The 13,670-nt window shown below is 46.4% G+C and overlaps 1 protein-coding gene across 1 annotated transcript in view; it reads right to left on the bottom strand.

Annotated features, from left to right (window-relative positions):
* Positions 1–227: 227 nt before the first annotated feature.
* The window catches only part of CNN1 (calponin 1), a 34,477-nt gene continuing 21,034 nt past the window's right edge, over positions 228–13,670 (bottom strand). The window contains exons 2-7 of the mRNA XM_033173475.1: positions 12,518–12,639; positions 9,975–10,041; positions 9,287–9,424; positions 6,848–6,958; positions 4,235–4,381; positions 228–836 (exon numbers count right to left, since the gene is read on the bottom strand). Coding sequence (XP_033029366.1) covers positions 585–836; positions 4,235–4,381; positions 6,848–6,958; positions 9,287–9,424; positions 9,975–10,041; positions 12,518–12,639 — 837 coding nt within the window. The 3' untranslated portion in view covers positions 228–584. The remainder of the gene's footprint in view (positions 837–4,234; positions 4,382–6,847; positions 6,959–9,286; positions 9,425–9,974; positions 10,042–12,517; positions 12,640–13,670) is intronic.

The following is a 13,670-nucleotide window of genomic DNA, read 5'->3' as shown; positions in this document are numbered from 1 at the left end:
GGGGCTTGTACCAGAGCAGCTTCTGTTATGGTACAAAAAAAGAGTGCAGTAGGCAATATGTTCACCAACAGAAGCTGTGCCTTTGACTGCCTGCTTCTGCCTTGACCCAAAACAGCAGCAGCAGGAGCTGCCACAAGCCACAGGGAAGAGATGACTGATGGCTCTTGTTCAGGAAAGAGAAAAGAGGGAGAAATCAAGAGTGCTCATTGCCTCTCCCAACCCATTAGATTATTATTATTTTTTTACTGTAACATTCCATCCTAGCGGCTTTGAGCCACATCAGTGCATGCTTAAAAGTAGTGGCAGTACGTCATACATTAAATAAAGCGTGAAAGGGATCGAAGTGAAGCTTTTAAGGCTCAGTGGTGGAGACTTGGAGGGGAGACTTGGATTTGGCATGGTTTGAGGAGTCTCTAGTGAGCTGGTTAGCAGTTTGGGGAACCGTCTGGATCTTCTTATATTCCCAGGTGAAAATAGCCACCTGATGGTGGATCTTCTGTTTGGGAAGTGCCCCCCTTTTTTTTCTTTTTCTTTTTTTAAGTGCTGGTGTCTCTGTTCTATGTCCGTCCCATGATTCCTGCTGGCTATTCTGAGTTGTAGAAGTTATGATGGCTGTGGTTGTACTGGTCCTCATCCTCTCCGATCATGGCATAGTGGGGTGTGAGGCAGTACTTGGAGTCGTAGACCTGCCGCGGCAGCCCATACACAGTCATGCCCTGCTGCGATGCCCCTTTGTTGCTGCCCATCTGCAGGGAGATGTTCTGGGTGTCGCAGTGCTCCATGCCCAGGGCGGGCTCAAAAATCTGCCGCTTGGTTCCAGGAGCCGTCATGCCCGCCTAGGGATGGATATGGGTGGAGGAGGAAGGAGAAGAGAGGAAGTGGTGAACTTGGGAGTGTAAAACGTCTTAAGGAGAAGAATGGAAAGCAGAGCTATCTTCGCATGAGGCCCCCTTCATACCCTCTCTGCTGGCACAGTGGTACCTTGGTTCTCGAACAGCCTAGTTCATTAACAACTTGGAAACTGAACTTCGCAAACCCGGAAGTGAGCATTCCGGTTCTTGGATTTTTTTTGGAAGCTGAACGTGTCCTGAGCTTCCGTTTTTAGTGTTGTACTTCCGCTTTTAGAGAGATCAGGCTGATTGGAGCAGTGGGGAGAAGCATCCCAGCTGCTTTGATAAGAAAGAGAGAGAGATCTCGAAAGATCGCTCTGACTGGGGCGGTGGGGAGAAGCGTCCAGACAATGCTCTGAAGCCCAGCTTCTTTGACGTGAGAGGGAGAGGGAGAGAGAGAGAGATCTGGAAAAATCGCTCTGATTGGGGCGGTGGGGAGAAGCATTTTAGGGGTAGTTTTTCAACAGCCTGGAACGTATTAATCCGTTTTGCATTGCATTATATGGGAAAGCGCGCCTTGGTTTTGGAATGTTTTGGTTTTGGAACGGACTTCTGGAACGGATTAATTTCGAGAACCAAGATACCACTGTACTTAGTTCAACTTTATTAGTGCCAATGGGATGCCAAGCAAAAGTTTGGTTTTCCTGTTTGAACATCCCTCATCTTCCTCTCCTTGCATTAAGGCTGAGCTTATTTGCTTTCTAGGACAACAAATGCCTCATATAGCTCTTCTGAGTTTACCTTGATCTTCCAGGGAACCTAAAAGTACTCATGGAACACTTTTGAGATTAGCAGTACCTGCTTTCTGGACTACACTTATGAGGAAAGAACAAGCTAGGACTTGTTTACTGGCTATGGTATCTTCTTGAGATAACTGCCCCCGCCTGGCCTGAAGTTTCTTCAACTTCAGCTCACATGTTTCCGAGGTTGCTGTAAGACAGCATTTCAAAGGAAGGCAACTGGCTCAAAAAGAATCATGGACTCTTTTGGAATGGTTTATCCCGGGTTAAATAACCCAGTACCCAAAACAGCAGCAGCATTGTCTCTTCTTGGCAGAGTACCCTTATTTTTGCATTATGCCTAAAAACCTAGTTGTACAAAAGTGCTTAATGCACAGTAATCTATGAATGGCCCACAAGGGGGTGTTGCTTAGATCCCACAACGGATGCTCCTTGCTCTTGTAGACAGGCAGTTATATATAAATAGAGCCACACGCTCCCAGCTGTTCCCAGAAACTGACTTCTTCTTAACACCGCTGCTGTAGTTCATTACATCTGTGACATTTCTAAGAACAACTGCAGTGTGCCTGTTGTACTTCTGCCATAGTGGGGATAATCTGGTGGTGTTCCACTTGGTGGGTTGAGCATGCAAAAGATGCTGCCTTTCCCAGAGTCATGAGGGTTTTTTGTTTTGTTTTTACAGAGGAGGAGAAGAATGTAACCCAGCAATGCAAAATATCTAATTGGGACCTTGGGCCTGTCTCTTGAGGAATTTACTTACTGTGTCTAAATAGGGACGCGGGTGGCACTGTGGTCTAAACCACAGAGCCTAGGGCTTGCCGATCAGAAGGTCGGCGGTTTGAATCCCCGCGACGGGGTGAGCTCCCATTGCTTGGTCCCAGCTCCTGCCCACCTAGCAGTTCGAAAGCACGTCAAAGTGCAAGTAGATAAATAGGTACCACTCCGGTGGGAAGGTAAACGGCATTTCCGTGCGCTGCTCTGGTTCGCCAGAAGCGACTTAGCCATGCTGGCCACATGGCCCAGAAGCTGTACGCCGGCTCCCCCGACCAGTAAAGCGAGATGAGCACAGCAACCCCAGAGTCGTAAGCGGCAACCTAACGGTCAGGGGTCCCTTTACCGTTACCTTTACTGTGTCTGAGGCTATTTTATCATCTCTTTCAGGTGCCATCAACTTTAGGCCTTGTGGCCACATTTGGAATGTTGAGAGAGTGCTCTGGGTATCACCTTCTCTGCTTCTTCCCATGCTCCCTCAGGACACTTTCCCTTACACCTGACAAAGAAATCACACCCACACCCACAATTTATTTTTCCATGGGGTCTGGGTAGAAGTTAGATCCAGCAGAGTTAAAACATACTCTTAAATTTGGATCCTACCAAAGCCACAATCAAAACAAACCTTCCACTGGAAGATTGCATAGTGTGTGTGTGTGTGTGTGTGTGTGTGTGTGTGTGTGTGTGTCTGTTTATATATGTATATATGCACCACAAAAACATGGCTCCTCATGGATTCTTTTTCCCAAAGAAGGACAACAAAGCCACCAATAAATTGCAGAATACATCAGTTGGTACAGAGGTGACCTGTGATTTGATGGTGGTTTTGAGAATCTCTTACAGATCCATGAGGATTTGTGCCTTGTATCCTTGTGAACCATGGAAGCACAGGGAGGTACTGGATCTGTGATTTTTACAGTGCAGCCAATAGAGACAGATGTGATCTGTGATTTGGTGGTGGGTGGGCTGGGTAAACTCTTGGGGAAAAGATGTCATTTCAAGAGAATACATCTTACTGGATCCAACTTTTGTGAGTGCACCTTCTGGTTGTCTGGCACTACATTCTCCTGATTCCTGCAGCACACACTCTTTTGTCCCCTGGCCAGTTCACCCACTGCACCCTCGGTGGTTCCCTTTTTCTCTTAAAAAGATAAAGGTAAAGGGACCACTGACAGTTAAGTCCAGTTGCGAATGACTCTGGGGTTGTGGCACTCATCTCGCTTTACTGCCAAGAGAATCGACGTTTGTCTGCAGACAGTTTTTCCAGATCATGTGGTCAGCATGACTAAGCCGCTTCTGGCAAAACCAGAGCAGCGCACGGAAACGCCATTTACCTTGCCGCCGGAGCGGTACCTAGTTATCTACTTGCACTTTGACGTGCTTTCGAACTGCTAGGTTGGCAGAAGCTGGGACTGAGCAACGGGAGCTCACCCCATCGTGGGGATTTGAACCGCCAACCTTCCAATCGGCAAGCCCTAGGCTCAGTGGTTTAGACCACAGGGCCACCCGCGTCCCTACCTTTCTCTTAGTTGCTCCAATTCCTAGGGTTCAACTGCCCGGATGCCCTCTGAGCCTTGAGAAGCACATAGAGCTAAAAGAGGGAATGGGAAAGAGTGGCACTCTTTCAGAGAGTCCTTCGGCTCTATGAGCTTTTCAAGGAGGAAAAAACTAAGCTCCCCTTGCCACCTCATGATGAAGGGGGCAGGGGGCAAGGAATGTTGCACAGATACTTCATTGGCACCAGGAGAAGTCCAAGACACCATTGCATGGAGCTGGAATACTAAATAGTCAACACACATATTTTTTCTTGTCGTCCCCCCCTCCATTTCTTACCTGGCTAGCCCCCTTGTTGGTTCCCATCTGTAGACTGATTGTGGCTTGATCTAAAGGTTGGTCTGTGCCCAACTTGGGGTCATAGAGGTGCCGACGTGTGCCATATGCTGTCATGCCCTGCTGGCTGGCAAACTTGTTGGTGCCCATCTGGGAAGCAAAAACAGTGTTGACAGTTACGACTGGTCGTTCTGTCTCCTCCAAGTCTCCCTAGAAGAGTGGTCCCCATTCAACTACCCACAGATGGAAAGCCCCAACCCTACCCTGCCACTTAGACAATGTAGAATTCCATTTATTTCTGGTTCTGTCACAGATTTCATCTAGATTTCAGGAAGATCTTACAGCTGGGGGGGTTCCTGTAATCTGTTCCCATCACATTCCTGTAGATTATGTCTTGAACAGCCTGGCCATATTGCATCTGTAGGCAGTGTAAGGCTTATTTTTTAAATAATAATAATAATAATAATAATAATAATATGATTTTTATTAAATTTTCTGTTTTACAATTTCAGATAAAACATTTTACATACTTAAGATATCAATGACTTCCCTTCATCTCTTTCCATGGTTCATTTTGCATATTTTATATCCCTGCATATTTTACAAAAACTATACCAATTGTATTTCTACTATTACATCCATCAAAACCTTTTTACACTGTTGCATTTGTCTTAATGCTGCCAGCGTTTCCAGCTGTACACAATTATTTCCCATATATTCAATAAATGTTTTGTTCTTCTTGTTCTCTTATTCTGTATGTTAATTCTGCAAGCTGCGCATATTCTGTTGGCAGCTCTGTTGGCAACTAAAGTTGACAGAGTAAGGCTTCTTTTCTTGGGCCTCTGTGGTTCTTAGCCTAGTTTTCTGCTCTCTTTCCTATTTTGGCTAATAACCCTTATTATAACCCCTGTTGGTACCCGTGTTCTGCTATTTTGTGGATTTGACCCTGTTTGAATTCCAGCGGAAATAGTAGATTTAAGAATATCAGTAACATGTTGCAGCTGCCGCTTCACAGCAATTTTGAAAAAGAGGGAAATCCCTTTCCATTTATGCCTTTTTTTAAAAATAGTTGTTGTTGTTTTTAAAAAAAGAAAAACCACACACGCTGCTCAACCATGTTAAAATGATGAAAATCTATTGATGTGAAATTCCAGAAAATTACCTCCAGAAGAGCTACGGAAGTTACATTTTAAGTTCTGCTCCAGTAAACATTGGCAATGTTCACACATAATGTGAAGCCAAAGTGCTTTTGAACCTCCTCAAATCTTTTGTCTCCGTGTGGTTTCGCAACTAAGTCAAGGTGAGCCCCCTCAATGTCGGGCTTCATTTTCTCTAACATGCCTAAACTAAGGGTGCCATATTTCATAAAGTGAAAGTCCGGGGGGTAGGGGGGAAATGTTGTTTTTAGTTTTGCCCAAAGTTTTTGAGCTTTTTCTTTTTTCAAAATCTCAGAAATTAATGAAGTTTTTGAGCTATTTTTAAGGAAATCCACCAATATATACACTTCCAGGCATTTAAGCGATTCCACCCAGGCGCTGTTTGCGATGGCTGAATGCCGGCTACGTCCTGGAAAATCCAGACGTATGGCAACCCTACCGAAACCCCTATTAAAAAGCATCTTTAGTATCACCTTCTGCCTCTAGGTGGCAATGCAGTGCTCATAAGTCAGCTTCCCGTACTGTACATTTGTGCTATCATCTGTGTCTTGGAAATGCTCAAGTTGGATGCAGAGCCGGCCCATCCATAAGGCAGGGTTAAGCAGCTGCCTCAGGCGGCGGAAGTGCAAGAGGCAGCACCTTGCCCCACACACCCTGCTGTCACTGTTTCTGCTGCTGCTGGGACACCCCTCTCTGTCCGAGTTTCAGAGAGAGGGGGGTGTTCCAGGGTGGGGTGGGGTATTTGCAGCAGGAAGCGGCACCATTCCATTTCGCCTCAGGTAGCGAAATGGGACAGGCTATCCCTGGTTGGATGCATTGAATCTGGGAGCCTCTACCTCCCCAAACTCCTGCTACTTCCTGTGACTTGTGGCTGCATCAGATTTTCAGCCAGGGTTGGCATGACCAGTGCCGGATTTACGTATAAGCTAAACAAGCTATAGCTTAGGGCCCCACTCTTTTGGGGGCCCCAAAAAAGTTTAAAGGGGAAAAAAACCTGGATGTACATTTCCAAAATATAAGATAAAAAACAAATAAATTAAAACCTACATACAGCAACAGTGTTTTGTGTTGTGTAGGCTCTTATGATGTACCGGTAAGTACAGGCCTGCTAGCCTGCTCCCTAAAGTATCACCGGTTTGCTCATTTCTATATATAGGGTGCCTACATTCTGCATGGCAACATGTGCAAATGGCTTTAGATACCTACTGTATTAGGTCCATAAATTACCATATAGCATATATTCAACACAAGAAACAGCAACAATTTGTTGTTGACAAAGGACAGCTGGACATATAAAGGGCCCCATTACCTTCAGTAGCTTAGGGCCTCATCAAACCTAAATCCGGCCCTGGGCACGACTACACTAATGATCATTTGGGACACCCTTGCAGTCCATTCATCTTCTGTCGGGGAGAATCCCCTACTGGTTAAATAAGCAGGAAGTTCTGGAGTCACATACCTGCAGCCCGATGATGTTCCGTCCTTCCTTCAGCTTTTCAGGCAGGAATTTGCGCTGCTGTTTCTCAGCGTATTTCACGCCCATGTTCACCTTGATGCCTTTCGTCTTGGCCTGTAGGAAAGCAAGAAGCAGAAGCCCCTTCAAGTTTTGCCCTTGCCCTGTTGTTGTTGTTCAGTCGTGTCTGACTCCTCGTGACCCCATGGACCAGAGCACGCCAGGCACCCCTATCCTCCACTGCCTCCCACAGTTTGGCCAAACTCATGTTAGTAGCTTCGAGAACACTGTCCAACCACCTCATCCTCTGTCCTCCCCTTCTCCTTGTGCCCTCTATCTTTCCCAACATCAGGGTTTTTTCCAGGGAGTCTTCTCTTCTCATGAGGTGGCCAAAGTACTGGAGCCTCAACTTCAGGATCTGCCCTTCCAATGAGCACTCAGGGCTGATTTCTTAAGAATGGATATGTTAGATCTTCTTGCAGTCCATGGGACTCTCAAGAGTCTCCTCCAGCACCATAATTCAAAAGCATCAATTTTTCGGTGATCACCCTTGCCCTGTGCTAATGCCTAAAGGCTAAGATGCAACTTTGTGCTCTCAGGTATATAGCAGAAGCTTCCGCTTTTCCAAGAGTGAGGAGGGCTCTGCTTTGCACTCTAGCTGAGACCAGCAGGCGGCTTTCCTTGCTCAGACATGCCGGGCTTATTGTAGCTTGGATCAGACCGGCCAAGCCTCAGCACTTAATTTTGAAGAGGCTTTTCTTAAAACGAGAGGTGGTCACCTGTCCTAGAATCTCTGTGCCTTAAGTTCTAAGAGGGTGGGAATAGGCTGTGAGTTACAGTGCAGCGGAGGAAAAGCTCACTTTATATCCCAGGACTTAGGATCTTATATTGCAGACACATTCTGTGGCTGAGCCTTGCTGACAAAACACACCACATTTTCCCGTGTATTAGACGAGGTTTTTGGACTCAAAAAAAAAACTGGGGTCGTCCTATACACGGATAGTGGCGTGGGGGGAAGCTGCATGCTGGTTGGCGCACGTTCTAGGGAGCGTTTCCTGCAGCTGCTTGGAGGGGAAGCTGCATGTGCCAGCCAGCTGGTTTGCAGGCACGCAACGCCCCCCCCATGCCGCCGAGGGAGGTGTGCACTCTAGGGAGCGTTTCCTGCAGCGCTGTGGAGGGGAAGCTGTGTACTGCCAGCCAGCTAGTTCGCTGCCTGTGCTCTAGGGAGCTTCCTGCAGGGGAGCGACTGCCCACTTTGCCAACACCCAGCAACGGCCCTCCTGGGGTGATGGCATGTGTGCAATTCCCCCTTAAATAAGCTCGGCAACTTTGGGCCATCTCCCCTCACTTTCTTTAAATTTACTCTCCCAAAATAGGGGGTGTCTTATACATGGGGGCGTCTTATACACGGAAAAGTACGGTAAGCTCTAGATATTGAGATGAGAGTTTCCATTGCCCACCAGCTGTGAGAGAGGAAAATACCGGTCAGCATTGCCCTTTAAGGGAAAGGGTCAAACGCTGAGCAAACTTAACAAGCGCGGGCTAGTGCTCAGCACACAGGTGGCGCTGCTAATTCATGCTGCTGCCATCTAGAGCTGGGAGATATATTAATATATTTTCCAAAACCGGTTTGAAGTCCATATCGTGATATCCATTTCATAGTTTTTGACGTGGCAATGTATTGCGAATCCTGGGGAGTGGGTGTGTGCAAAAATCACAATGTGGGGGAAACCGTGAAGCCAGCCAATGCCTCTACATAGCTCCATCCTCATTTCAGACATTGTGATATATCAGTACAGCCATACCTTGGATCCCGAATGCCCTGGAACTCGGACGTTTTGGCTCCCGGACGCTGTAAACCCGGAAATGATTGTTCTGGTTTGCAAACGTTCTTTTAGAACCAGAATGTCCAATGGGGCTTCCGCGGCTTCTGATTGGTTGTAGGGGCCGCAATTTGGTTCCCAAACGTTTTGGAAGTCGAACGGACTTCCAGAACGGATTCCGTTCGACTTCCAAGTTACAACTGTTATATTGCAATGTTTAGCTGGTGATATATCGCGAAGTTGAAAACCAGCTCTATCCTTATTTCAGACATTGTGATATATCAGTATATCGTGATGTTTAGCTTGTGATATATTGCAATGTTGAAAACCAGATATCCCCCATCCCTACTGCCATCCCATATTGAATCAGAGCCAGTGGCAGTGAGAGCCACAAACTAAGGGTCTCCTATTTGAATCTTATCTTAATGAACTCTCCAGGTGGCCTCAGGCAAGCGACTGTTCTCTTGACTCCATATGCAATATGGGGATGGTGTTGGCTGAAAAAAATTACTGAGGACATCTTTGTGAAACACTTTTTATCACTCTTATTAATTGCTGCTTCATCACCGCTGCTTGCATTTTTACTAGGAAAAGTGGGCAGCTGGGGTCCCAGGCCACTTACCATGCTAGCCAGAGCAATCAGAGTAGACTGGACTTGGGTGTGGTTTGTGTTCTCAAAAAGGTCGTTGGCTTCAAAGCTGTCGTGGGGCTTCACTCCATATTTTGTGATTGCCTTAATGAAGTTGCCAATGTTCTCCAGCTGCAAAAGAGGAGAGCCCATTGAATAATCCGCCGGGTCTTTTCTTACCCTAGCGTGCTTTTTCCAGGAGATGACTGCCTTCCACAAATACCCCATTGGCAATGGACAGTGGCATTGGAGCCGATAGATCTGTGGCCATGCAGATGTTGCTGGAGTCCCAACTCACATCATTCAGGGTCACATATTCCCCTTGTCTGGAGAGAGCACCCTCTTTTTAGCTCAAGCCCTCTCTTTCCCCCACACATGCACATACGCTGCTAAATCAAGGCTAAATCAATGGACAAAAGTCAAAGAGCAAAATGCGACTGGGGCACGTTATTTTGTGTGATCGTGCAGAAGCCTTTTGTGGGAGATAAAGCTGATGACCCTACAGAAAAAGCTTGGCCAAGGAACTCTTAATGCAGAATTTGCTGCCCGGTCCATCATTAAAGTTGAGACTAAGTTTTTTAATCAGTTCATCCTTTTCCACTCCACTTTCCAAAGCAGGATTTGGAGAGGCAAACGTAATGAGGGATACATGGATTAGCAATGAATTAGAGGGAATGTTTACCTGGTGCCAGTTCTGTGTGGACTCGTTCACCTTCCTCACAGATCCAGGTTGGAGTTTGTTAATAAGGCTGAAAGACAGAAATGGGACACAGAAGTTTATTTCTTAAGTGTTGTGTGTGCTGCTCAGTGTAAGGATTACTGAATGTGCCGTGTGTTTCTCCTTCAAGACTTCCCAGTCTGCAAGTCTTTTGATGCAAGAACACCCTGTGTTTTGTTAAGTGATGGAGTGCACCGTTTCTATATACAGGGAACCTCTGTACAGTCATACCTTGTGTGGCGTTCCGCTCTGGTTACGGACTTTCAGCTTACGAACGCGGCAAACCCGGAAGTGTTTACTTCCGGGCTCGCCGCCCGCGCATGCGCAGAAGTGATCTGCGTGCTTCGTGCATGCGCAGACGTGCTCGATCACACTGCACACATGTGCAGAAGAGGCGCTCCAGTTCTTGACTTTTCGGGGTGAGAACGGCACCCCGAAACGGATTAAGTCTGCAACTAGAGGTACCACTGTATAGAAAACAGCTTGTATATGCAGCAGCCCTAAAATGTATTTACATGACAACCAGCGGAAAGAATGCTCCTGGTTATATAGAAACACTGGGGTGATTCCTTATGGTAGAATTGGGTAATGAATACGGATGCTTTTCAGTTTACAACTAGATCCTCTGGATCAGATAAAGGTTTGCATGATCCATTGCTCAAGCTGCAAGGTGATGGTTACAAACATATATATATATACTATACACACACACACACACACACACACACACACACACACACACTATAATAATAATAATAATAATAATAATAATAATAATAAGATGCACAGCAATCCTATTCAATTGCTGTATTATCTTCTGATATGTTCTTATTTAAAACAAGGCAATTAAAATCTCTTACTACTCACAACAAAAACCAGTTGATGATTATTGCTGAATTTCCCCATTTTTAAGTTGTTGTTTTTTCTTTCCAACTATCAAACTATCTTTAGGAGCAAGACAAGTTTTTAAAATGATGCTAGGGGGAAATAAGAGCATGGCAGGTGTTGCTTTAGCCTTCTAAGTTTGAGTGGTGTTGAGCTCATTTGTTAGAGGGGTTTTTAATTTTTTTTAATATTCAAAATGATAAATAGGTAAAGCAGTCTCAAGGAAGGAAGGCAGGAATGAGTCCACCTCTCTGCCAATTGGCTTGGCTGGGGTGGTGAGTAGGATTGCCAAACGGCCAGGGGAAAACACCAACCATCAGCTAGGTTGTTTGACCTCTGGGCTGGTTGCCAGAACATTTTATGTAAAACCTGCCCTGAAAGTTTTTATGACAGCTGCACTTTTTCTGTAAAATCCATCAACATAATTTCTGTTAGTTAGGGTTGCCATACATCCAATTTCCCCCAAGATTCCAATAGTGAAATTTGATATCCCGCTTTTCACTACCTGAAGGAGTCTCAAAGCGGCTTACATTCTCCTTTACCTTCCCTCTCCCACAACAAACACTCTGTGAGGTGAGTGGGGCTGAGAGACTTCAGAGAAGCGTGACTAGCCCAAGGTCACCCAGCAGCTGCATGTGGAGGAGTGGAGACACGAACCCGGTTCCCCATATTACGAGTCTACTGCTCTTAACCACTACACCACACTGGAAGTATTAAGAGGAGGCTCAAATGTGTTTTGCAGAGGCCAGGATATCACAGGTAAACAGAAGGGTTAAAAAAGGGGAGCAACTGGGCAATTGGCACAACTCTGCTGCTTCTGCTATTTGCACACTTTTTGCCGCTTACAGAGGAAGTCAACGCTACATTAAAACAAATGGCCCATCAGTGGAAGCACTTCTGCGTGCCCGACAGAACAGCCTCCCTCTCCTCTTTCCATGTGCTGCTGTGTGGGTGCTCTCGAGCCCCCTGAGCCAATTGGGAGGGTACTGGGGCACACAGGGATGGGGAGCCCCAATGCACTAGTGGAAGTCCTTGTGCCTTTGCACAGGCACTAGTGGAACTAGGGAATCAGCTATACGGAAGCCAAAGCGCACGGAAACGCCATTTACCTTCCCGCCGCAGCAGTACCTATTTATCTACTTGCATGGGCGTGCTTTCAAACTGCCATGTTGGCAGGAGCTGGGACAAAACAACGGGAGCTCACTCCATTGCGGGGATTCGAACCACCGACCTTCCAATCGGCAAGCCCAAGAGGCTCAGTGGTTTAGACCACAGCGCCACCCGCGTCCCAAGATTATAGGGTGTGCTCCACAGGGGCAGCAGATCCCAGTTACCTTAAGCGTGATGGCCTGAGGCAACTGCCCCACCTTGCCTCATGGGTGTGCATTACTCAAACCCACTATGAACTCTCTTAAACTGTTGTCTCTTGCCAGCGTTGGGCACCTTTTTCCTGTAGGTTACATACTGCTTGGTCCTGTCATACATCTTGTCTTATCATAACAACAGCTGTGGGTTCTGGGTGCCAGAGTGTGGGTGGTGATATTCTTTGGTGTCCACCCTTCAAAAAAGCACCCGAGACTCTTGGAGGTTACCAAACATGCCCCCCACCCCTAGCTCCTTACTCGCAAAGGATGACTCCATCTTTCAGACTTTCCATAAAGTTGTCCCCGATGCGCTTCCCGGTCAGCTCCTCAATCCATTGCCGCAGTTCGTGCTCCTTCTGGGGATCGTATTTTTGCGCTAGCTGTAGAAGAACAGAGTATTTTGGAATTAGGTCCAATATCTGGTGAAGCTCCAGTCGCTAAAGTGATGCTAATGTCCAACCTTTCGATCATGTTTGAATCTGCAGATGACAGCAGACCTGGAAAGCCTTTTTTAGCAGAAGGCTGCAATCTCCATTTCAGAGAAGGGCCTGTTAAGGCCCGCAAGAGATTAGGAGAATTAATTGAGGATAAGGCCGTCGATGGCTACTAGTGATGATAGCTACATATTATGTTCAGTATCAAAAGCAGCATACCGGTAGCGCTGAATGCAATAGGGAGTAAACAGCAGCAAGAGAAGACTATCACCCTCACGATTCCTTCTTGGGGGCTTCTCACAGCCAATCTCACAGGTGATCACTGTGGGAAGGAGCAAGGGAGGACCTTGGTAATATGGCACCCGGCGTGAGGCCTAAATTTGACACACCAACAGCCAACCCTTAAGCTGCGTTCCCAAAGCTGGCTAAGCGAGGTGCTTGGCCTTGGGAACGAGGTGCAAGACTCTGGCAGGGTCCTAGAGCCCTCTCAGCTCCTTCTCAAAGCTGGACAAGAGCTAACTAGGCTTTGGGAGGGAAGTGGGAAGGTGCCTTCTTGGCTCGGCAACCTGTGCACTGCCCTAAATCGACCTCTGGAAACAGAATGCTGGACTAGATTTGCCCCCTTTGGTCTAATCCAGCAGGGCCTTTAATGTTCTTAATTGGCCAGAGGTGGCCTCATTGTTTACTCTGAGAATTAAGGTTCATGTACAGCTAAGGAGTAAAGCAATTTGGATCACAATGAAGCATTATGGTCTAGATCTGCTCATTTTCATCACCAAGGAAAGGCAAAATATTTGCACAACATTAACAAATCAATATTGCATGCAATATTACATCCAAATGCACCAATTTCTGCCTTAAATTGTGCTATCTGCACTCTTTAATTCTGAACTTCTTAAGTATGTTCAAGCTAGTTTCCATGTGGCAACAAAGAATTGTGAAACTGAAGCTGCCTTTCATTTCTTTGTTAATTTTTT

Source organism: Lacerta agilis, chromosome 16, assembly GCF_009819535.1.
Source record: "Lacerta agilis isolate rLacAgi1 chromosome 16, rLacAgi1.pri, whole genome shotgun sequence".
In the NCBI taxonomy this organism is placed as follows: Eukaryota; Metazoa; Chordata; class Lepidosauria; order Squamata; family Lacertidae; genus Lacerta; species Lacerta agilis.
Note: the sequence above shows the minus strand (reverse complement) of the source record. Positions and strands in the feature narration are given on the sequence as shown.